Genomic DNA, 26,939 nt, shown 5'->3' with positions numbered 1-26,939 from the left:
GCCCAGTTGAGCGAAATGAATGCATATATATATATATATATATATATAGCGATTTTTGTTATCAGAGTGAACAAGTAAATCTATCTACGTAACACACAGAAGCACAAAATAATCATAGAACCGTTTAATGCTTTTTCAACGAATTTACACTTCAGAAAATATTTGGTGCTCTCAAAATGATGTTTTTCAGATAAACGATTTGTGCTTACCATATACGTATTTTGCGAATGTTTTGTATGTCAGCGTTTTGCAGCAAATTAAAACCCCACCCCGTGATAAGATTTCACGAACTGATGTTTTTTTTTCTTTCTTTACAAAAATCATCAAAAAAAAAAAAAAAAACCCGCTGTAAAATTCTATTGTACACTTTCATTTTGATTTACTTATGATAATATTTAAACTTGAAAGGTAATTATACCTTTTTTTATAAAACACACCTCAAAAACTTAGTCGAGCGTATTTTCATGCTTTGTATTATTAACTAAAATTTAGAATTACGAAAAATGAGGAAAAATAATTTGAATTTTTTGAAATGTAAATTGTCAAACATTCTGAATGTTAAAAAATCAAAACAGTTGATATCTTTTCTTTCCTTCTCATTTTCCATCTTCCAAAACAAATTTCAGCCTTCTAAAAATGTTATGGAGCATTTTCTCGCCTTAAAAAATTCGAATAATACCCTTGATTATACTTGCGTATACTAAATTAACGTTAGAGAATAATCATAGAAAATTATGAAACGTAAAACAATTCAAAAATATCGCATGCTACTATTGTTGTTAAATGAAGAAAATTTTCACCATCCAGCAGGAAAAAACCGTTCAAATTTTTCGTGCACCTGTGCTGGTTCACCGAAGATGTGAACGAGAATCTCTGAACAATACAGACTATATTCAAAGTATCTTCGCAGCAATTATTCACCTGAATCCGATTTTTCAATTCCTGCAAACATAAAATCAGCTCTTTTTGCAGATTTGCAACGAAAAACATTCAACCGTGAGATCGCATTATTCCGTTTCCAAGTTTGCAGGCAAAATAAGAGTTGCGAAAAGCTGAGTTTAAAATACCGAAAAAGGGATACAGGGTGATTCTAAGAAAAAAAAGAGAAAGTTTGTGGTGCACTTGGTTTCAAAAAGTTAATTTTATTTAAAGATCTGAAAAAAAGGTGAAAAAATAATTTGAAGCTTAAGTACTTCAAACATGCCACCAGCAGTATTGAATTACAGTACACTTTCGATTATCCGCGGGCGGTTTATCTACGACCTTCCAGACTAAAAAAACCGGCGATGACTAACTGAATGTAGATAAATGCACGAATTTTTTTTTTAAACAAGTGCAAAATCTTATTTTTAGACACTCCTATATTTCTTCCCCTTCCTTTCCAATCAATGACATCAAAACTTTCAAGGTCACCAAACACTGACTCGTACAAACCTGATTTTTAAATCTGCACAACTTACTATTTTAGATTTACACAACTTACTGTTTTTTATATCTACGCTTTTCAGGCTTAGCTTCTGCCAAGAACTTAGAATTGCAAGGTTTATTATTGTGTATCATCAAAATTCAATTATATTACATTTGGCTGATTTATATACGCCAAACCAAAGAGAGGGAATAAAAACACTAACATAAGAAATGAAGTAAAAGTTGTCACCAATAAACAAAATGTTTGAAGGACGTGAACATGCAACTTGAATCAGATTTGAAAAATTAAAATGAGTCTCTTCCAGAAGTTTTGACACTTTTTGAAACAAATCTCCCGCGGGAATCATTTTTCCTTTTCCAGCCATTTGGATAACTGACGTTCCTTGTGACAATGTTTACACTCGTTTCTTGCTATGATCTTTTCTCACTGTCAAGTTTTTTTTTAATGATAAAATGTTCTTAAGAAATATTTAATTGTCGAAAAATGGAGCTGAAATCTTTGAATCAGTTTTTGCCCAGATTTTTTAGAACATGAGAATTACATCTATGTGGCAGGGGATACCAATTAAATTCCTCTAAAAAGATCTTTTTTAAAGAGGAAAACAATTTTAATTTTTGCTGAGTTGAAGATTGGAATTACATTGATACAGAAATGTAAAAGTATCCCGAAGAAATTTTAAAAAAAAATTAAACACGCACAAAAAAAAAAAAAAAAAAAAAAAAAAAAAAAAAAAAATCAGTTTGGATTTTAAATTTTTTCACTTTTGTAGAATCACCCATATAGATTTTTTCATTATAAAACTGGGAGATTTTTCAATTAAATCATAGATGTTATTTCTCAGTTTACCTGACACAGGTTTGCACAAATACTGAGATGGATCAATTGATGTGACTACAGTATAACTTTGCCAACGAATACAAAACAGTTTTTAAGTAGAGTCTAGAAGCTTAATTACTAAACGAATGTAAATAAAAAACTTGCCAGGCGAAGGATCTACAATCAGCATTTCAGCAAGGCAACAATCCCCGATCTTCACTGCCCAAGAAAATTATCTTCTTCAATAGCTAGGCTACGTACTGGACATTTCAAGGACATGAAGATATTACCAACTAATATTAAATCCTATCCCATCTGGAAGCACTTTCCCCATTCACAACTAACATCAGATCATGTTTTTAAATGCTAGGCCTTTATTCGCTCCTTCCTCCTACTTGGAGCACCATCAACTGAAATCCTCTACAGCCATCAGGCTCCAGAATAAGCAGATATTGTCTTTAAGACTTTTGGAGGCATCTAAAATTTTCGCACTCTGCACTTCATTAGGCACGACAACAACAACAACAAATGAAAAACTGATGAGCCTAATCAAGGCTTAATTTGAAGCAAAAGTGCGGGAGCCTTATAACTGTAGACCTCAGTCCTTATTTCTCTACGTACATCGCATGAAGTACGTACATCGCGCTAATACTTTAAAAAAAAAATCAAATTAAATTGAAAAGAAGTATACTTCAGATGAGTTTCCGTGAGCTCTTATGCAAATGAAGCCTGAACCTTGCCTTAAACTTTCCTCTTTCTAAGAAGATATTTGTTTTTGCACTTACGGCCGTACTGAATTTTATGTACGATAAAACGACATTTAAATACAGATGTACATGAAAACAAAAAATAAAAAACACTAACGCGCTCTAGTGATTAACGCTTGAGGATTTTGAAGGAAATATAGAGCATTACTTTTTGTAAATTTAAGGGAATACATTTTATCTTTCGATTCAAATAAAATACGGGGAAAGAATGCATACGAAATGAAACCCTGTGAGCAAGGGGAAAAACACACAGTAAGGAAACTGATTAAAGTAGAATCTAAAATTCATTCCAAAAAGTGATATGGTATGCTGACATTAAGAGAAAGGTGTTAAAAATACAGATGTTCTAATTTAGAAAAAGTGATGCCAGAATACGTTTTATCATGATCAAAATATAACTGTGCTCAGTAAATAGTACATAAAAATAAATGCCGCCGAGTGTGTGCTAAAAGAACTAAACAGTACACGAAACAAATTAAGAATGAAAGCTAAAAAAAAAAAAAAAAAAAGCGTGTAAACCTTCACAAAACAAAATAGACGCAAGGTTAAAATGCATGGATACAACTGAAAAATAGATCAAATCAATGTATAGCAAAGTTCAAACTAGTAAGCAAAATGCAAGTTGAAAAATAATTTGGACAGGCATTCTTGTTTATTATGGTTAGTGTACCTGAAAATGATGAAAAGATTGAACACAAACTAATAAAAAAAAATTGAACGTAAAGTACTACTCCTTTGAAAAGTTAAATTACAGGTAAAGTGGAATTCATTCAGAAGTTATTTACTAAAAACATATTGAATGAACTTCAATTCCAAAGCAAAAGCAATGAAGGAATGTGTTTTTTTTTAAATAAAAAGGTCATTGACTCTCACATAAATAGAAACAGAAAGCAACTCTGTTAATTCTCCATCCAACGTTCCTTTTGTAAAAAAAGAATTCCCTTACGTGTTTGAATAAAATCACTCACCTATACAGCTGTAGCCGTTCACAGACAAAGTGAACCCTTCTTTGCATGCGCATTCGAAAGTACCATCATGCAAATCGAAGCACAAGTGTTGGCAAGGACTGTCTTCACGGCATTCTCCTAAAAGTAATAAAAGTTCAATTATTTTACCTATTAATAAAGTAAAATATTCTGTGTGGTCAAATTATTATACTTAGGATTTAATATTTTTTAATTGCTTGAATTAGGAAAAGTAGTAGGCAAGAAGGGTTAAAAGGGGTAGGTAAGGTGTTCGTTAATTTTTCGCTGATGGCGAAAAGATCTTTGAAATGATGTCTTACTAATGAAGTTTGATGAAGTATTTTGGACACTATGGCGTACCCTTGAAGTATGTAACAAACATAAATTTGATATTGTAATACAAGTCTTTTTTGATGCACCACGTATTTGATAAATCGTACAACACTAGTAGCTATCCCGCATTAAGAATACCATTAAGAAAATATAAAATGGCGGGAGTGAAGACTTTTATTTGTGAAACAAAGATCCCAAGTCATGAAATAGAATTTAAAGTAAAGCATTGGTTTGTTTCGATATAGGTTCATGCAAAACGTATAGGCCATTCGTCTTTGTTGAGTCACGTGACTTGCGGTCTTTACCTCAGCTTTTGTTAAGCCAATGATTAGACATTCTTCCTCCATTTACTAATTCCTGCTCTAAGATTGATACGTTCAAGCTCTGCTGCAGCAATTGCATTAAAAAAAAGAAAGCTTTCTGCTTAAAATGTGCTTAAATCGTAAACAATCGTTAAGGATATCTTTGAGCCAGTCCGAGTAACTTGGTGTCACTTCATATTTTTTTTATTATAGTATACTTTAAAATCATAAGGAGCAAAAATCTTATTTTATGACCTCGCCAGCAAGAGTGCATCACTGGGACTTCTAGTCCCCCCCCCCCAAGTCAAATAAACTAAAAAATACGAAGTGACGCAAAGTTATTCGATACCTTGAATGCATTCTCAATGATACCCTGAATGACTATGACACTATTGCATTAGAATAATGGTGGCAGTCAAAAAGTTTAGCGATTGAGTTAAGCATGGATTTCTCTTTCTGTGTGTGTGGGTTACCCTTTAATTTATCGATTCAGTGCACCAATTTTTCACAAAATATTAAATATATTGTCCACTAGGAACAAGAAGCACATGAAAATTGTCCACAAAAAGAAACTGATGTCACACGTTTTTACAAAACCATTAATTACTGGAAACTATGTTGGGATGACTTATGCCGCTTTCATATTGACCAGGAGACATGTAAAAAGCAATTACTGGATAATATTTTCACAACTGCAAGTTCATGACTATAAGTAACTGCTTTATGAAAGAGAGTCTTATGTTTACGCTGCCTAGGGAAAATAGAGGGCAATATATGCACATTTTTCAATTTATATTTTTTGCATTTTTGTTATCTATTGCACTTTAGCTTTACTGTACGAGTTTGCTTATTTTTGGTTTTCGTTAAAAATAACTCACGAAAAAAGCGTCAAATTCCGACATTTCCCAAACATTATTATGGAATAAAAAACGTGTTTCTACAAATATCTCAAAAACTCATTTCTACAGATACTGCCTTTTATTTTCACACTGCAGTATAAAGTTCGGTAAATCGATCAACACTTATTGGAATAAATATGCATTAAAATCAATTGATAACTAACATTCTCCAGCTATAGAGCAGTAAATTTCTTTAATGGGGAAATGTTTATGTTTAATGTGTTATAAAAACTTAACACTGGTTGCAATACACATTCATTAAAAAAGTTAACGCTTATTGCGTTCAGTCATAGCAGCATTTGCATTCTGATTACAGCAAGATCAATTCCGATAATCCTTTTTTTTGCACGAGTGTAAATTGGGCTTTTGACCTACAAAATAGGTGGCACAGGGCCTCGGGACCAGAGCTTTTGCGCTACACAGGTTTTGGCGTTATAAAGATCACTTCACAAATTTTGAACTAATATTCAGAATTTATCTATATATTTGCACTTCAGAATAAGTTTTAACTACAATAAGTATTAAAACACTAATTATACAATGTAATATAGATATTGTCATTCACAAACAAATATGCTCCACATTCAAAATAAGAAGAATTATCCAACACTTCTGCTAGCTTCACGGCTTGCATAATAGCTGCTTTTTTTTTTCATTTTTTACTTTGAATTCTAATTTTCACTAAAAGCTTTGAACAAAGATGGAAAGATTTTTTCAAAATTTAATTTGCTTAAACATTTTTATGTTTGCAAGACGGAGCAGAGGGTTTTCCTTAACTGAAAATCTTATTGTTTACTTCTGAAAAGTTATGCAGTTTATAGAGATTTGCGTTATTGCGTTGTATAGAGAATTGTGTTATATAGGACCGCGTTATAAAGGTATTCTACTACATAGAGGTGTAGACACTTAACCAGTTTCAGCTATACATGGAAATGCATGTCTCGTAAGCTCCCTTTGCACATGCTCGCACGTCGAAACTAACTCAGTCATTCACTTTCTTTCAATGTTCATCAGAGCAAAAGGAAGTAAAGAAAATATTAACCTCTGTGCATTAAATTAAAATCGTAAAAAGTCAAAATAATCGAAGATATGTCCTTTCGGGTTTACAAGAAAAAATCTCAAATCTTAATTCAAAATAATAATTTATAGATGAAAAGGCACCTCACGAGTTTTCCCGAATTCACAGCTTTCATATTAATTGCAATCATATTTAGTTTTTTACTCAATCTATAAAATTTAAAAGAAGATACTACTAATAAATTTAAATAATCTAACTTTTACTTAAAAGCTGCAAGTAGCTACCGATAATGTTCCCTTGCAAAGCCAGAACCCGGATTATTTAACATGCTGCAAGAAAACAAATTCATTTCAAACGCAAAATTTCTTCATTAATCAAACCAGATTTACATTTTTCAGCAGAAATCATGCGCAATAAACATTCACTCTAAACTAGTTTAATGATACTCATTTTATACCCGACACACATTGATAATTTCTTATTTTAAAATGAGTATATATATTCAAAATAGTCAAACATTTAAATCGTGTATAGTTTAGTTATAACAAAGTCGTTCACTAAGTTTTGTCACAGTTCTTGCTTGTGGGTACTTTATTAAACTCTCATTGTCAAGAAAAATAAGCCTAACTATAAGATTGCTACAAAAACATTTTATTTTTAAATTTGAAATAAAAGAAAAGTAAACAATCCGATTTGCATGGGAATGTTTTTTTGAGATTAACAAGTTGTTTACAAAGTCAAATAACATGGAAATTCGAATACCGTTAAAAAACATCTGCCAAAGTGACATTCGTAAAAATTTCGAAAAACATTAAATGCAAGAAAATTTAGATTGAAATTGAGACGTTTGAAAAGCAAAATTTTCAAACAAAGCTGTGCTCGTAGTTCAAACTAACATTTGTTTTTCTCGCCGTATTAACCCCGTTAGAGATTATAAAACTTTACCTAAAACGTGAAATAACGAAATGGAAGTTCACGAGCAATTGTTCACTGAAACAATTTTTTTTCCGATTAAACCAATGCGTTCAGAGGTTTAAAGTGGAATAAAATTTGAATCGTTAACATTTATTGTTGGTCATCGTTGCGTTTCCGTAGGCACAAATTGCTCTTTTGAAATTCATCAAAGACTTTACTTGTATCTTGCTTAGGAAATACAAAAAGACCTTTATACTCAACTTGAGCAACACTATTTGTGCGAGTTTTTACACTAGATAGATCTAGACACCTGCATTTAATTCCAGAAAAGTCTGCTTTCTTTTTTCTTCTTAGTGTTTTTACGCTTGAACAAAGAAGGAGAAAATTCATGAGGGCTTGAAACGAACATGGCTTCCGCAGTTTAAGCAGAAAATTAATGCTTTGAAAAGATTGTTCTTCATTGACTTTATTTGGTGCTGTGCAGCTTTTCCATTTTGATTTTCTACGATTTCTTTCTCTAAAACAAAATTACTTGACGCTATTTATTTAGATTTCTAATGAGTACTTTTGGAAAGATGTGAAAAACCTTTGCATGTACACCAAAACGTATTTAACTATTCTTTGCCGTAATTTATTAGCTTTTAAATAGTGATGGAAAATACCAATACATAAGGAGCCCGAGCAGAAGTAACCGTCATCTTTCCGTGGTCAAGCTTTAAGACTGGTGCCTTTTGTCTAGTGACAGGGAATCAATGATATAAAATCACACAACTCGAAAACGACTCGTTCACTGTGGTCTCAGCTCTCCACATGGGCTAAGTATGAATTGTCATTAATTTTGTGATGAAACTCATTAATACTGGGTGGTCTCGATTGGATAAATGCGGGTTTCAACGACGAATTCGGCTTTTCTCAAACTGCTGATGATCACTGCAAATATAACCTTTCATAATTTAGAAGAAAAATTTTCGAACTTGGAGCATACATTAGTAATTTAGACAACGAAAATTAACCAGTAAACTTTTTTTTTTGCGTGTATTGTAATATTTGATATTAATTCGTTTAAAGCTACTATTGCTTAAAACCTTGATTTTCTTCATCGCTGTTCAAGTGCATAAGTAATAAGCATCTCGTTGATAGCTTAAAAAACAAAACTGTTTCAAAAAGTTGCGAAATTTACTTTTCAGCAATTACAGACACGGAAAATGTATTTCCAGGACTGGTACAGGCAGTCATTGAAATCAATGAGTCTGACCCTGGAACTGTACATAAAAGTGTAATTAGTTTTCTAGTTACGAATACATGGTCGATTCGAAAGTAATGAGCCTTCGTTTAAAAAGACAGATTTATTGAGCTGATCGTACAACTGACTAATAGTTTTGAAACCTGCAACAATATACTTCTGTAGGCAGTTTTTCCACGACTCAGAGGCATCCCTGAAGTCCTGTTCCGGATATCTTCAAGGGCTCCTTTGACATGTGCTTGGATGTCCTCGTTGGAGTCGAAACGTTTCCTTTTCAGGGTTGTTTTAATAGTGGAAACAAGAAGACAGCAGGCCACAAGTCCGGACCGTAGGAAGGCTAGGGCATCACGGGAGCGTCGACTCCGACCTTCTTCAGTCAGAATTCTCGGCACAAGTTTCGCGCAGACTTTCCGCATTTGCAACTTCTCCGTAACAATGCGTTGCACCGTTGTCTCCGATAAGTCCAGCGCTTCTGCTACTTGGTCGAGACTCAAACACCGGTCGAGACTCAAACACCGAGTGTTCAAAAATTCACACTCGTTGCACATTCACGTCAGTATGGGCCGAGGACAGTGTCCAGACTGTGATTCGTCAGTCAATACTTCCCGGCCTTACGAAAGGCCTTGTGCCACTTTTCTACTTGCGAATAGGACATACACTCAGTCCCCAATGCCTGATGAAGCATTGCGAACGTTTGGAAAGGAAACCGGAAGCAAAATTTGATCTCTTTGTGTTGCTCTGACGAACTTTTCATATCGCCTGGTCACGCACCAACTTATAGGGGTTACTGTTAAAGCTGATGGTACCGCTCCGAAAGCTGGGAGGCTACTGACCTGTGTTGCGATGTAAAGCCAACAACCCCCACCACTATCGCTGTCGAGCGGAGCGAGCTGCAGGGTGTGCATGCGTCAGTATAACGTGAGGCACATTACTTTTGGATCGTACCATGAATACTGTCGTTTTCTATTTTTTCTGCTTCCAAACTTAATTACCGATAATGCATAAACGGAATTAAAGATGTATTCTCAACATTACAATTTCAGATTCCATAGGCTTCAGATTAAAAAGAATAACTGAGAAAAGTCACTATAAAAAAAAATCTTCAGCAACACATGCATTGAATTGAGAAGCAGCGTAAGACGCAGACCAGTTCCAAAAACATATTTTGACAAGGAAAGTTTGTAAGAGAGCTACAGAGAATCGGTAGAATAAAAAGAGAGAGTGAGAACTTCGGATATTTACCATTCAGTAATTGATCGTAATATTTTTCTTTGAGTACATTTTTGTATAGTAAGTGGTTATTCTAGTAAGTTTTTCACACACTTTTTCCAACAACTTTGTCATTTTAAATTGAACTGAACCATTATTGTTAAGATAAATACTTTGTTGTTAAGAAAATCAATCCAACATTTGACGTGAATGTCGGCAGAAGTGAATGCAGTAAACCCCCGATTATCAGCAATCGGATTATCCGCGGTTTGGATTATCCGCGGGTTTTTCATACTTTTTTTTTCTTAACGGTTATTAATGTTTTTTAAACTAATGATTGTGCTGCTGCTCGCATTTTGCTTTTATACATATTTTTTACATTCAATGTTAGTAAATTCAAGGTAGCAATGTTTGTAGTTATATTTTAAATGTTTGTGTGAGTATTATTCATATTTTTAAGCTATTGTATACACTAGTATCGTTTCTACCTATTATTCGGATTATCCGCGGTTACCGTGCCACCCTATTCCGCGGATAATCGAGAGTTCATTCTATTCTATGATCTGGGAACTATCATGAAGAAAAAAAGATGTTTGATTTACGTACATGTAAATTCAACTTCATGTTAAAAGGTGATTTAAAAATATGGTTTCCAAAATATAACACTTCTTTGCACATCACAATTTTACCCGGAAGGCGTACGTATAGCTTAAAATCCGCGGAAAATAACGCTCCTGAACAACTGTTTAAATAATTTTTGGTTCATACGAGTTTTACATAAGGTAAATAACTTGTTTTAGGAGGTCTCCATTTGGGAAGGTTTACGAATTTAAATTAAAACACAACAAGACAAAAATGCTGACATTCTTTTAGAACTGAGGAAGCTCATTCTTCAGTTGATAGAATATAATTACGAAAGAAATGCAAGATCTGAAGTCCAAAATGTAGTTTTTATGGAATTTTAATTTGTAAATGGAAATTTTTACTTGTATTTGTTGGACACAATCCAGAAAAGAAAGTTCATCCACTTGTTCCATATATCTATCAAATTTAGGGGCTGCTTTATAATTTTGAAAGTCAGTCTTCTCTTTTGTTTGTTTACAGCATTATATACTCTGAACAAAATGCTCTCTAAGTCTTCAAAAGGTTACCATTTTTTTGGCAGTTTTTTTCACAACATTGTTTTTGCGTAACATAAAATTTCTCCGATAGCGAATTTCGTAAAAAAAATAAAAAGTTTTCCACATGACAACGGAACGTTAGGTAATGTGTATCAGTCCAAAATAAGGAACCTAGACAGTTACTTAAATATTATTTTTTCTTCAACAGTCATTGAAATGTAAAGAAATAAAGAATGTTTTGGATATTAACATATACCTTTATAACGAAAAAAAAATTTTTTAAGCTATTTTTTTTCAATTTGGAATGTAGTAACTAATATAAGCTCATTTTGCAAATGTCTAGAAATAGCAGATTCAATTCTTCATCGAGATGAAAATGTGAATTCTGAGAAACGGGTACTACTTCCCGCGAATAATGGAATTGCCTAGAGTTAAAAATTTCTTTATCGCACTTGAGTTTTGAGTCAAAAGATCTTTTATACTGAAGTATTTAGCTCATTAGTAAACTGTATCGCCAATAAGTAATATCTAAGAAAGTTTGAAGTTCAGAAAGCTCAATAGACTTCTCAAAAAATTGATTACAACAAACCAATATTTACTTTAATATCAGAGCCGAAAGTTTTTTTTTGTCGTAGTTCATATATTACAGTCCCAAAACCTACTTTTAAGCAAATTTTTCATCACTACCTCGTTTTCGAGTAATCTAGCAATTTAAATGCTAACGAACTACAAAGCCCTGCACATAATGACAACAAATCCTTCCTCTAAATTCCTATCATTGTGGGAGAAATAAGTAAAGTTCTCAATTCCACGAAAATCTTTGTTTTGATCTTCCGGAGTAAATTAAGGCTAGACCAAAAACAGCTATTATTTATTTAACGAATAAGGCTTAGGTACAAAGGATCGCGGGACGGAGGATAAAGCAAGGGTATTCTGCTTTGAAGATCACTAAACACATGTTCGAGAGGTGATGAATTCTTGATGACAGTGCTTTTAAACTTATCGGTCAATCAGTTTTTCTTCAGTAAATTTACAAAACCTCATTTTTTTCCATAAGGCGAGGGAAAAAAGGGATTTTGTTACGTTTGCTGGAGAAAAATGATGATATTATGCGTTAAAAAAAACTAAACCAATTTATTAAATAGTTTATGTTAATTTATTCTGCGCCCATTCTAGACTCTTCAGTTGTATGCAGCGGAGTCTCTCAACAACGGATCAAATCTTAGAGCAGGAATTAATAAATGGAGGGAGCAATCATTGGCTAAGCAAAAGCTGAGGCAAAGACCAGAAGTCACGTGATTTAACAACGACGAATGGTTGACACGTTTTGCTTGAAACTAGCGAAAAAAACCTGATTTCTTCCAATGATTCACTTAAAAATCTATCACGTGACTTGCTGTCCTTGCTTCACGAATGAAAGTCTTCACTCCCTCCATCTTATCTCTTTTCAATGGATCAAATGAAGCGTGTAGCTGCATCAGTAGATATTTCCTATTCCAATTTTTGCGCAAATGCGTTTTTTTTTTCATCTTCTTTTAGTATGATACTTGGGCTGGCCAACAAACGCGGCAACAGCAGTGAGTTTCAAACACGTCCCTTAAATGGTTTAAACAAAACAGGTAAAGTTATTTTAGCTCCTATCTTTTTGCAGCGACAGATATGGGAATTTTTATCCCAAAAAATATTTTTGGAGATAAATACTTTTGCAACCATACGCTTCAAATTACTTAACGAGAGGCGACTTTTTTTTAGAAAATTATAGTGTGCATGTGTTGAAATTTCTTTAAAAATACGATAAGGAAAAAAATTGAGAATAATTTTCATTGCCTATGCAGGGAAAAATAATTAACGTGTTGAACAAATCAAAAATGTCCGTTCTCAAATCGTTAAACAACTCGTGTAAAAGTGTAATTTAGGCATGTTAAGATGACTATACGCTATTTAATGATGCTGTTTATAGAGCTCTTAGTGACGCACTAAGACGTTACTATGCTGAGAGCAAAAACCATGGTCGATATATCGGAAATAGTGAGATTCAAAGTTGAAGAGCGGCGTCGATTCAGTACGAAAAGACTTGTTACGTTGATCAGTGCAGAAAGTAGAGCGATTGAATTGCTCGTTTTGTGGGTCAATATGTTGTAACTTGTGCAGCATGAATGAAGTTCCATCTGGAGTATAGATCTGACTGATGATGGAAAACACTGTGAGTACTGGCCGTAAATGTGCCAAGAGGCAAATCATTGCTACTATATTACGCTCTTCTTCAGGTTACAAATTGAAAACGTGACAGAACGATCAAGCATTACACGGCTAATTTTGACAGGAAACTATACGATAGCGAAATAATTTAAAACATCTAAATAAGTAGAAATGAAAAGCGCCTAGTAGAACATGTTTTTGGACCCATAAATTATTTGCCCTAGATTCCCTATATTGAAATATGAGGTCTGCCGAAGTGTTGAGAAAAGTAGCGAAATCTCGTTTCGGTCAGTAATGGAAGGCATCTCTCATACGCTTTACAGATGAATGTCCTGCCACATGCAGACACACTGTTATAACCAGAGGTGCCAGCTGGGTGCGATTTTCCGCCGTAGGGTGCAAAGACGGAGCCACAGGGTGCCACAGAGGCTAGGAAATATTGTTCCGATATATTTTAGCACCTCAGTGGATGAAAGAAGGTAATGAAGGGCCATCAGCTCACGCAGTAGCCAATAGCGACTCTTTTCCTCCGCAAAGGTGCCTCGCTCGCACATGCGCTGTGCACTCCGGCATAAGTTCAATTCAGCCACTTTAATGGCGGACGACGATGCTGCAACGTAGTTGTTGGTACATTAAATTTTCACATTGAACAGACAATTATACTGGATTAAAATTCCACATTTCTGGGACAAACCTTCAAAACCTTGCGTAAGTACAGGCATTTAATCATGGTATAACATTTAAGGCTTTCCAACAGGCTTTTAGTGTTTTCAGAGTTGTGTTTCAACAAAGTAAACTGAGTACTGCTTATTGTTTATAGTTAACCGTTTTAACATAGTGATTTATGGCTTTTTTTTTATCCCGTGTACTAATACATGGTGTTCATTGCTTGTCACGTCTGCGGTCTCACGGATTTTCCCCCAAAATTGTTTATTGTTAGCAATACGAAATAATTAATAAGTAACCGGGATGAAAATTCAATGATGTAACTAACTGCTACAGCAGATACACTAAATGTCTTTATCTTTTCAATAAAATATCTGCGTAGACGTAGCAAAGAAAAAAAAGCTTTGAAAAGAAATCTCTCTGTGTGTTTCATGCCATGACTCATTACGTGAAAATATTTCGTTGGTGTTACTTCAAAAACCGAATGCAGTGTCTAGACGCGTTATATTTTTTCTCTCTCTAATTTCTGTTTTCAATGCTTTTCATTATGTAGAATGCTAAAAATTTGTTTTGATTTTTAATGTCAAAAAAGTTTCTATTTAACAAAGAAAAAAGTGCTTTTTTTAGATTACTTATGTTCAAATAGGATATTCAAATGTCGAACTATATAATACGTATCAATATGTTACTCTTGATTAAAATATTTTGAACGCCTGCATTTTATGAAACAATTTGATTTTTCCGTGATTGTAATATAACTGAATATTTTTGACTGTGCTTGTAAATTATCCATAAATGCTTACACTCTTATTTTTTAGTATCATGCTATAGTAAATGTCAATATCATTTAAAAACTACTGAGCAATCCAAGTGTTTTTATGAGAGTTAGAACTCAGATAAAGGAATTGAAGTTATGAACACTTCTATATTATGTTGGAAAGTCTGAAATGTGATCAAATGCCTGAAATGACAAGTTTTAATCCAAAATGAATTCAATGTGAAAAAAGTACCAAGACTTTGTCTATCATTAACCCAAACAATAAATAGAACACAATAATATTCAAAAAACGCACGCAATAGGGGGGGAGGGGGAAGAGGATCTACTGTAGAAATCAGTGAGGGTGCCATTTTTCTCTCCGAAGGTTCCTTCTTTTCCCCCGCGCTGCCTGTCTTTTAAAAGGTGCCCATTTTTCGCCCTAGTAAGAGGTGCCATTCCGGCTCCGTATTGGGTGTCGTTGGTGAACAAGCGTTTCACCCCTGAAAGGTGCTAAACGCAACCTGTAGTTTTAACTGTGCAGAGAAATCGCAGAACAGCTTCCACAAGTCTTGGCGCTTTTTTTTTAAATTTCCGCAGATTTTGTGACCTTATATCTCGATAACGGACGGAGAGGGGGGGGGGGGGGTCGCTGTTGTTTCCAAAAATGTATCAGTATGTTCTTTAGGTTACTACCTATTTAAACTTTTTGCAATTGAATTGAAGCAATTTGAATTGTACCTAGACACCAACCTTATGGATATAGTTTTAGGCGCACAAAGTTACGATCGAGAGAACGGACTTTGGTTGGCACCCTGTTTGTCGATAAATATCACATATAAAGTGAACAACGAAATGAAGCTAAGAAACAAAAGGAATGAATTGATTCTTACAAGGAAAAAAAAAAATTCCCAAAGCTGTTTTTTAATAAAAAATAAACTACATTAAAGAACAAATCTTCAATAGGTACGAATGAAACTAAAAATAAACTTAAATTGTTAATTAAAGACAAAAAACTTACAAATAAGGGAAACAGTATTAGAGAGCAAGTGGGTTGGCAGCGATGCCTTTTCTGACTGAGCTCGGTTGGACAGTAGCATTTACGAGAAACAGAAGACAGAGTGATTGTTTTCGTTTCCTCCCTATGCTCTCGGTGGTTTCAGGATGGCAAACATTACGGATCAACATTACGTCTGAAACAATTGAATCAATTGCATTTGGTGGAGAGCGAAAAATAATCGGAGTATTCGTAATCGAAGGGCTTGCTTCAGCACAACAACATGTCTACTCACACAGTCATGGGTGATTTTTTTTCTAAAACTTGAATGGTAGCAAATATCTGTCTTTTACTCACTGACCTTACTCTTTTTGCTCCGAAAGCTACCCTTCTCCTTAAAACGTAAAGTCTTTTCAAAACATATAAGGGCTGAAAAAATTGCTGGAATCTGTTAAAAGCGCAACTAATTCTATATGTTCCTAGACATAATGAAAGACTTCGGAAGGGGATTTTTTTCTCCCTTCCTTTTCTTATCACACTTGCCAAATTCGGACGAAAACCCCTAAGCCAGGGAGTGTTTAATTGTGCCGATGGCTGCGTGGTACCGGGGGGTAGTCGGTTGCCTCGAACGGGAGTCTTCAGGGATAGCAGGCGAACCCTGTCGTACGCAGCCTTACCTCTGTGCAGGGGTGGCTACACAGGGGCTAGACCACCACCACCGAGACTCTTACAAGGCCAAACAGCGGGAGAAAAATGTCTCCCAAAGAAGACCTATGCGGTTGGATGCTGCAGATGGGAATACCGAAGATTTCATTTTCTTTCTTAATCCGTCATTCGTACAGTTTATTTTTTTCAAAGCAAAATGCTTATTTTGATGCATGTGATGCGCATTACTTTTCGAGGAAAACAGATTTCCTATTGCAATTATTACATCAGTATGAATGCATTCCTTGAAAACTAAATGTAAGCATTTCTGTTTGTTCTCAGCGTTCAGTATGCTTAAATCTACGATACATTATCAAGGATAATATTTTGTACAGCGTAGAATAATTTAATAGTTGTGTATAATGTTAATGTTCATAAAAAAGCAAAGATCCATTTCACTGAATATATTTATTCCTTTTTTGTTACATCAATTGTTAGTTAAGTTGAAATGATATGAGAGTGAAATCATGTAAAATTTTCCTTCCTATTCAAATGACTTGTTTCAAATGTGTGTTAGAGTTGAATTATTAATATAGCTTACTCACCTCGAAATACATATATAAAATGCAAAGAAACCAAAAATTCTTCAAAATATCCATTTCACTTTTCAATAAGATAATTTTATAACATAATTAGACTTTAATAAGTTAAGATTCGTTACTGGTACATCTGTGACACTGATTTTTTTTTTATATAACAGTATACGGTAGCAAAATTTTGATGTTCCATTAATTTTGATCGAAAATCATCAACACCAGTTAAAATCTGGAGATTCTTCCAACCAATAGTTAAGGGAAATAATAAAAAAAGAATGTTGATTTTGTGCAATACTCCCCTATTTCTAGACTCTTGAATACATATGAATGAAAAAAATAATAATATAGTAATGAATTTCTCATTAAGTGCATGTTAAAATTAGACAATTGCAAAACTAGCATTTCATCCGTGATTAGTTTAGCAATAAGATGTTATTTATTACAAACATATATTAAGAATTTAAGTTTAAGATAAGAAGACATGTTAAGTTTTAAAACAATCAGTATTTCAAAATTAAAGTTGTCAACTAGTTTACTTTTCTAATGTTTGCAATTTGCGCTTTTTCGAAGTTTTTTTCGGAACATCATTTTTTAAAGCACAATAATCTTTCAAAATAACGTTAGTAGTAATCCACACAATACGCTTTTTAATACTTTCAGTTGTATGACCAAAGAGACAAACATGTACATCATTAAAAACCTCCGAATCATTTGTAAGTGCTAATACCTGTTCACACATGAACGTGCGCTGATTGGGCATTTTTAAAAATTTGCATTCATTTTCGGAAGAAACGAGTTTTTGCCCAACTATGTAGCAATATAAGACAATTTTAACAACGTCTGCATTAGGAAATTTCAGTCCGCCTCTGCTTAAATCCGTTATGAGTTTATAACAGTCATCAATGGCCCAGTCTTTATCCATTGAAAGCTGCTCTTCACAAGAATCGCACTTCAAGTTCTTACAAATGTTATACACACAATATCCAGCAATATAAACTAATACAGGTAAACTGGAATCTATATTTGTGAAATCCGATTCAGTTACATGTACCATTACGTTTTCACACTTACCTAATGGTACACTTGCATCTGCAGGTTGATAATTTAGCTGAGAAATTTTTACTTCTCCAAACATTCCGGACTTTAAAGTCAAAGGTAAATAGTTCTGCATCCTCAGTTTTGCTTCAGCTTCAAACAATTGACGAATCGATATGTTGTATTGCGATCCTGCCAGCATTCTATATTTCCCAAATCTTTCCTCCAATGAATCTGTTTGAACTTTGCCAGTAAGAAAATATTTCATGTTCAGTTTCTCGATGCAGTATGTTGACATCTCTAGAAGTGCACAACTTGTGTGAAGGAGCGCAGAATGTGTTTCAGGTGTTAACCTTCCAGATGAAAGGTTACAATCCTGCCAAATATTGAGCCATGTAATAAACTGAGACAGAAAAAATCCTTCGTTCATCATTAGGTGCATTGCTTAATGGATACATCAAGCTGTTTTTCAACCTTCTTCCTTTATCAGGAGTTTTCACATTGACAATCCACCACCATTTTAAAATAATATTTATATAGGCGGCAGTTTCTTTGTGGAAAGGCAAATTGTGCTTTTCACCAAGCTCATTCAGAGCTACGATTACGTGTTCATTAAACACCTGTAATACAAGCTTTACATTTTGGCGCTCAAGATTTGTTGGATTCAACGCTTTGAGCGTCAGTCCATAGCCATATTTGACTATTTTTGCATGCTCCAACTCATGCATAGCTCTCAATGTCTTAAAGCATGCAGTGTCCAGTTTTTTAATAGACGATGAGTTGATAGAATCAAAGTTTGGGTAATACATCGATTGTCCCTCACTCTTTTGGTTCAGCCAGTTGTTGCGGATGCACTTTAAGATGTGAACCACATCAAAAAGAAAAAAAAGAGGCCTTTCGGGATCTGACGGGTGTTTATAAGCTGTCATTAATTGAGGTGGATCAGCAAAAAATGACATTGCTTTACGGTTGATGGAATTGTTGTCAGTTGCAACAGAAATCACCATGAAGCCAATTTCTTCCAATCCCATAATAACCTTTTTGATAAATGCATGCAGAGTTTCAGCTGCTATGGATTTTACCGGCAAAACGTGTACAACTTCTTTGTAATTTGATTGCATGCTTTGAATCATAAATGTATGTGCACTTGTTGCTGCATCATCACAGTCAAATGCTGACCCAACAACATTTCCTCCCTTAAAGTCAAAGCTAGGTTTTAAATGAATTGCGTCTATCATTAAAGAAACAATTTTGTCTTCGTTTTTCAGCAATTTAATTTTTTCCGCACAAAAATTTAGAAAATTTTCATCCAACTGCTCGCAAAGCGGGCTGGATCTGAGATTTGTTATAATTCTCCGAAGAGTATTCGGATGGGGAAGAATAAGATTTCCAGAATTTCTAATAAATTTGTATGCGTGAGGAGATATGGAGAATATTAAGGCCGAGAAAATTAGCAACTGTGGCGAGTATCGAAACTGCGCTTTTTTATGCTTCCATAAATAGATTTGTTCCTTAACGAACTCAATTTTCTCTGATGCCGTTTCGTCGTCGATTGTTTCCAAAATATTTTCTAACATATCGAACAAGACACTGTCATCTCTCATTTCTTTGCTGTTTGATATATATTCTAAATGATCTAGGATAAAAGTGACGTCATGGAAGCTTGTGGTGAGCTGAGGAAGTTTCAAATTTTTACAACATTTTAGTTCAACTGACTGAACAAATGCTTTTAACACAAGATTATTGCTGATCACAACTGATGAAGTGATAGTAGGCACATCCAGAACGCTAATATTAGCAAAAACTGTACGGTCTGGTCTTGATATCACAGTCCAATATTTTGATGTCTTGAAATTCTTCAAGCAATTTAAAAACTCTTCATAGTTGGAAAATTTTACCAGCTCATCTTCAGCTTCCTTGCTCTGAATACTTAACTTCACTGCCAACTGCAGTTGTTCATTTTCAATCCTTGTTGCCCGCTCCACGGGAGACTCTCTTTCTTGCACAGAAGATGATAAATAGGATGGGCAATTTGGAAAAAGTGAAGGTACAGCACTCTTCTTTAGACGAGGATGACGTAATGGAGCAGATATTTTTTCGCCAGTTTTGCTATCATGAACAAAAGTTTCCCGTTCAATATCAGAACCAAGGAAATGTAGCTCGCAAACCTTTTAAGAAAGGAAAAAAATCAATTTGATGAAAAAAAACTCACAATCTAAAACGAAAAACTCAGTCCGGAACTAAACAATCCCACTTTCCCCTATACCAACATCGATTCTCTCTCTTACACACAAAAAATTAAAAAAAAAAAAAAAGGGGGGGGGGGGGTTGGTAAACGAAGAATTGATATCAAACTCCATTTCTCAATTTTTTTTAATACACTTGAAGTCATAATAAACTTACAATGGAGTAGGAAATTTTTTTTTAATTCCGAGCTTTTGCCAAATATATGAAAAAAAAAAAGGAAAAAAAAAAACAAAAAAAAAAAAAAAAACGAACCTTAACATACGGATTCGAATGTGTATTGCGAATTGGTCAAAAATTACTTTATAAACAATTGAGGTAAAAGCTTTTTCATACCGTAAAAATGCATCTAATATGTATGCTTTTCTACAAAAAAAAAACTTCTTTATGAGTTTGCAAAAAAAAAAAAAAGAAAGAAAGGGGAAAAAAAAAGAAAAGAAAGAGAAATAAAATGCTCTTCAAAATAAAATAATTATTAAAAATAGAGTCGCTGGCCTTTTTTCATTTTAATTTAAAAAAAAGGCCTCTCGGATTTTTTTTCCCCCATGGTCGAAAATAAAAAAATAAAATTAGAGTGAAAAATAGAAATTCAAAAATAAGAAATCAACCAAATAAATACTCTTTTTTTTTCAAAAACAAAATTTTTTGCATCTTATTTCTTTCGGGTATAAAGTAAAGCACTTTCAGTTTGCTATTGCCAAAAATTTTAAACAATAATTTAACATGTGACAGAATTAACCATATTTACATGAAGAGTAGTTTGCAAAATCTTCAAATTGGCTCGAGCAAAAACAGAAAGATCTGATTTCATTTTTAACCATTAAAATGACTTTTTAGTACCTCTATGAAGTCTAAGCTCAATATCAGAAGAAAAAATATAAATTAGTTTCAACATCGTGTGTCTATAAGGGCGACCAAAGTAGCTATAACTAGCAAAAGGAACAGCTTTTAGGAGAAAGACACTCCATATTTGGATGAGTTTTTTTTAAAATGAATAATTGATTATTTGTATGAGTATATTTAATTTAAGACATACCAGAAATTTCGAATTAGAAGTTATTTTATGATACTCCTATGTATAGCTTATGTCTGTTGGCAAGAATTTCAGGAGTGGGAGTGGATGTGGTTACATTTTAAGAATCGGTCTCATCCAAATTTTCTAGACAGTGCATTTTCTGACACATTATACAGTTGCAGTGGTTTTTCAGCTCATTTTAAATTCACATAAATATGTACAATTAATTGCATTAAAAAGTAACGCTTCAAAACGTATCTAGGCTTCTTCAATATTAATAGGCTTAATGTTACACATTGTAATTGTATAACTTCAATCACACAAGTTCAAGCAATTATACAACACATTTCCTGTTTTATAATTGCATGAGTAAATTGATAGGGAGCAGCACGTGGGTGGTATTGAGGTTCTATGTCAAATCCATACATAAAGGTAAAAAGAAAAATTTCTATCTCTTAAATGTATTTGGGTTTTTCTCATAGAAACAATCGTTTTTATACCCTCAATAATTTACGAATGTTTAATGGCTCTTGCGTATTTTTAGGGGTTGAAATACTTTTAAGAATATAGTTCAATAAGTTAAAGTAAAATTTTAATTGATTATTTTAAACACATTTTATGTGTGTCTAAAGCACCAAAATGTCATTACCTCACTTGTCCTTCTGTTAGTAAAAAATCAGCAAAAATCATTTCTGAGCAAACGAGCAATAGGATGGTATTTTTTATTTCAAAATATTGAACAATGTGATTTTAAAAGATCAAAATTAAAGTTATTTATTATTATTAAAAATTATTTCACACTGTTATTTTTTAGTTAGTTCCCAGCAGCTAGTGTCATTCCCTCACAACAGACAATTTCCATTCCCAAATCGCAAAGAAATAATATTTTAACAAAAAATTTATTAATTTGCAGCTGAGAACCCAGAAGAATATTGCAGCAGGTATTCGTTTTAAGTTGTGTGAAATTCGTTCTTAGAATCTAATTGAAAGCTTAAAACCATATAAGGTTTTTGGCATCCTTCATTTCCTCACATCTGTTTTTGCAGTTATATAACATATGTGCGTATGAAAGCTGAGTAATCATAAGTTAATTCTTTGTTTTAGAACATTTGTATGTGAATCAAGTTAAAAATCACTTCGGGGTAACTACTGGTAAACACATTTTAATGAATTCATCATTACCTCACTATTAAGATAATGTTCTTAAGTGAGGGAATAATGCTTAAGCATTAAATATTCAAAAAAAAAAAAAATATTGCCATTTTTTAAAATTATTATTATTGTTAGATATAATATATTTTGCTTTTTAGATTTAATGAACCTGTAATTTTTAACTTTAAAATATGCTTCATTCAGCTAATTGGTCATTCGGTCACTTTTTAAATTTTGTAAATAATTTATGAATTTAAATATTTTGAATACTTTTCAGAACTAATATTGTTTTATAAAGCTCTAACATATATGTATCTCTATAAAATGTTTCATCTGATTCCACCTAATTTAACGCATAAATGAAGTATAAGGCATTGTGTATGAACCTGACATATTGCCAGTGACAGTAATAGGAGGAAAATAATGATTTACTTCCTGATTAGTCACGTTACTGAATAAACACAGTTTAATATTATTCAACTTTTTAAAAACCGCTACAAAAATTCATTTTGCTTCAAGTAGTTATTGACGTTTGTTTTTATTTTTACAAAACACCAACAAAATGAATTTATAGCATTTGCACAACAAAATGATGTGCACATTAGTTTTTAATGTAGAAAAAAATATTAAAGAACTCACCCGCGATGACTTTGTTGGTGCAAAATCCTTGCGTGGAATAGATTTAATCCATGTTTTGCACATTTCCACATCAGTCGGAAATTTAAAAACAGTTAACTTTTTATCTGTGCTGTCGTAATTGCCCTTACATCCAGGCACACAGCATCTGGAGGGCATGATTGTTCAAATAAAACAATAACAAAAGAAAAACAAAACTTAACCACTAACAAATAAAATAGGACACACAACAAACACAACATTCATTGAGTAAAATCGTAATCACTAGAGCAAATGGCGCGGAAAAACATGCAACCGTTAACGTCTAGCAGATCAACGAAGTGAAAGATTGAAAGAAAACACTCCCTCATTCGGTTTGGGGATAGGTCGTCTTCGGGTGACTCAGACCCTTTCCTTCGGAGAGCTTGTTTGGCCTTGGGACATATCTCGGTGGTGGTGGCTAGACCCCACTCCCCCCCTAGTTCTCTGGTTCGTTTATGGAAGAAAACACAAAGAACACTTTTCCCCCTTGTGAAGAGCGTCAGAAAGACTCGTTCAGCTCTGCAAAATTTTTTATAATCAAAAGAAACGAAAACCTAACATTCACTGCTGTGTCCCCATTCTCAATTAAGAAAGCTTTAATGAATCTTATCGGTGAGTTCCAATTAGTAAAAAAACTACGTACTGGCGAATTATTAGTAGAAATAAAACACCCAAAACAAGTTCAACTTATTTTAGCTATCAAACAATTAGGTTCGTATCTTTGTACAGTCTCAGCACACTCAACATTAAACTTTTCTCGGGGAATCATTTCGCAGCCAGACCTTTTATTTACACCAGAGAAGGAAATTCTGGAGGAAATGAAAGATCAACACGTAAGTGGAGTGAAGAGGATCACTATCAAACGCTACGGCGAAATGCAGAATATGAAACATGTCATTCTGACTTTTAGTACGCGTATTTTCCCTTCACGTGTCAAAGCTGGTTCTCTCTTGCGCAGTGAGACTTTACATCCCAAATCCGCTACGGTGTTTTAAATGAGGGCGTTTTCGACATTCCAAGCTGTCATGCCGTGGTACAGGAACCTGTGCCAGATGTGCTGAGCCCGGCCACAACAGCAATAAATACTCAAAGGAATTTAAATGTGCCAACTGCAAAGGAGAACACTCCTCTTACTCTAGAAAGTGCCCTAAATGGCTATTCGAAAAGGAAATACAGGTTATCAAAACTACTCAAAAAATATCATATCCAGACGCGAGAAAAATTGTCCTATCTCGTACCCCTACAGCTGGACTCTCATATTCTGCTGCTGTAAAAAAAATATTCAACTCCATAAGCATACAAACTGATCCTCCAGTAAACAAAATAACCAGAAATAAATTACCGAACTCATCTAAATCAACAAGTAACAGCTCAATAATTCTAAACCACCACAAAAAAAAAAAAAAAAAAAAAAAAAAATGCTAACGAAATTAAAATACAAACTACACAAAATCGCAGTAAAAGTTAGTCAGCAACATTAATTTCGAACAAACCAACTGACCAAAAACAAAAGAAAACAGTTGAAAAAAGGAAAATTATCCAAACTCGCGCAAAATTGGGGTAGCCTCTAAACAGAGGCCCCCAAAATTTTATAACATTAAGAAGGAGGACTTTTTACTTTCTAGCAAGAAAGTTAAATTGACTTAGTCCCAACAACTTCCTCCCCAAGAGGAAGATGAGAATGTTGAATTTTAAGACCTTCCTCCAGCCGACGATGAAGGATGGACGGATCATCCTCCTTTATGAGCTGTTCTCTGTTCTTCCGGCCGTTGTTCCTTCCTTTTCTCTCCATGGCCTTGAGCATTCTCTCTTGGAATTGTCAGAGTTACTCGCATAATGTCACGGACGATAAATATCTTGTCGAATATCACCAACCGGCCATATTCTGTCTGCGGGAAACATTCCTGTGGCCTGTTGGTAAACCGAGGTTGAAAGGTTTTGATATACACCGCAAGGACTGCTTGTCAGGTGATCGTCATTTGGAGGAGTGGCATTGCTGATCTCTAATGATTACGCATCTAGCCAGCTCAATATCAACACGTCCCTGCAGGCAGTAGCTGCGCGTGTTCACCTTCACTCGCTGTTCTCAGTTTGTTCTGTATATATTCCACCTTCTTACGACTAGAGAGGCGTGGAGTTGCAGACACTGGTAGATCAACTTCCTCCCCCATTTATCATCTTGGGGGATTTCAATGGTCATAATCCTCTCTGGGGGAGTCTATACTCTTAACAGTAGAGGTTTAATTATAGAAAAGTTTATAGAAGGCAATGATATATGCGTTCTTAACAACGGTGAAAATACCTATTTCCACCTTCCTACGCAAACTTACCATGTCATTGACCTTGCAATATGCTCATTCCTTTCTGCCACGTTGGGATTTCCAGGTGCAGGGTAGTCTCTATACCTAGTTTCCATTTTCCGATCCGGATAACCTTTACTGGACGATGCAGCTATTAGCAGCATCAGCAAGCCAGACTTCGCATTGATCGAGCTGATTGGGCAGCATTTACCAGTTGGCAGAAAAAACATAGGAAGACGTGACTGATATTGATATTGATGTAGCGGTAAAACGAGTAACCGACATTATCTTAAACGCAGCGAATGCTGCGATACCAACAATTAATAAAGGCAGGATCAAATTTCCTAAGCCTTGGTGGAATTTTGATTGTCAGGAGAAGAAACAAAAAAAGGCATGGAACACATTTCGTCGTTATCCAACCACACAAAATCTCGTAGCACTTAAACGAGCTCGTGCTGAAGCTCGAAGGATTCGACGGAAGAGCCAGTGGGAGTCGTGGCAGGCCTACGTCAGCACCATTCAAGACTGTATGGGGTAAAATAAAAAAGACCGCTGGAAACTACAATACATCTTGTGCCCCCATTCTAGAGAAAAATAGTCACGTTTTATCTGATCAGATTGCTAATTGCATGGGGACTCACTTGGTAGAAGTCTCCAGTGCAACTAACAATTGTTCAAAATTTTTAACAATCAAATCACGTAAGGAACAAAGAAGTCTAGATTTTACCTCAAACATTTTTAATCATTACAACACTAAATTTACCTTTCAAGAGCTAAATACTGCTTTACTAAAATAAAAAAACACATCACCAGGCCCTAACGCAATTTACAATGGTATGTTAAAAAATCTAAGCAGGTTCTCACTAGAAAATATTCTGCAGCTTTTCAATAGAATTTATTCTGAACACAGATTTCCAAAATCCTGGGGTCAAGCAATAGTTATTCCTATCCTTAAACCAAATAAACAATCTGAAAAACCTGAGAGCTAGCTGCCTATGTAAAGTGATGGAGCGGATGGTCAACGCCAGGCTGATGTACATTCTGGAGTCACACCATCTGCTATCTTCATACCAAAGTGGATTCAGGCGTGGCAGATGCACAGTGGACAATCTGATGCTTCTTGAAACGTCAGTAAGAGAAGCATTTCTTAAACGAAAACATCTTGTGAGCGTATTTTTTGACATTGAAAAAGCATACGACCGTACCTGGAGGTATGGGATCCTCAAAACTCTGCACGAGTGTGGGTTGCGAGGTAACCTTCCCATCTTTCTCTCTAATTTTCTAAGAGATCGAACTTTTCGCGTACGTGTCAAGTCTGTTTTATCGGATACCTTCATCCAAGAAGAAGGAGTTCCCCAGGGAAGTGTGCTAAGCTCTACTCTTTTCATAACAGCAATCAATAGCTTAATCGGTCAACTGCCTCCTGCTGTAAAAGGTACCATGTTCGTTGATGATTTGCAAATTTCTTTTCCTTCATCGAGCATAAGTCTCATTGTAGGACAACTTCAAATAGCTATCAATAAAGTATCACAATGGGCGGAAGAAAATGACTCCACTTTCTCTGCTCAAAAAACCTTCTGTATTCATTTCTGCCGTAAAAGAGGTCTTCATCCTGATCCAAATCTTCAACTTAATAACCAACCAGTAGCTGTAAAGGATCAG

The 26,939-nt window shown here is 34.4% G+C and overlaps 2 protein-coding genes across 2 annotated transcripts in view; both read right to left on the bottom strand.

The window, feature by feature from the left end:
• Window positions 1-26,939, bottom strand: part of LOC129218159 (pikachurin-like) — a 587,112-nt gene that overhangs the window by 159,106 nt on the left and 401,067 nt on the right. Inside the window, exon 2 of the mRNA XM_054852374.1 lies at window positions 3,981-4,097. Coding sequence (XP_054708349.1) covers window positions 3,981-4,097 — 117 coding nt within the window. The remainder of the gene's footprint in view (window positions 1-3,980; window positions 4,098-26,939) is intronic.
• LOC129218161 (uncharacterized) lies at window positions 18,278-19,147 on the bottom strand. Its single transcript, XM_054852375.1, has one exon. It carries the CDS (start codon window positions 19,145-19,147, stop codon window positions 18,278-18,280), a length of 870 nt encoding a protein of 289 aa, XP_054708350.1.

The sequence above is a fragment of the Uloborus diversus genome, chromosome 3, assembly GCF_026930045.1.
Source record: "Uloborus diversus isolate 005 chromosome 3, Udiv.v.3.1, whole genome shotgun sequence".
NCBI lineage: Eukaryota > Metazoa > Arthropoda > Arachnida > Araneae > Uloboridae > Uloborus > Uloborus diversus.
The sequence above is the reverse complement of the archived record's forward strand: the minus strand, read 5'-3'. Positions and strand labels throughout refer to the sequence as shown.

What these genes read in the sequence shown, in the direction of transcription:
- LOC129218161 (XM_054852375.1), bottom strand. Translation starts at nt 19,147, where the DNA reads ATGATAGACGCAATTCATTTAAAACCTAGCTTTGACTTTAAGGGAGGA.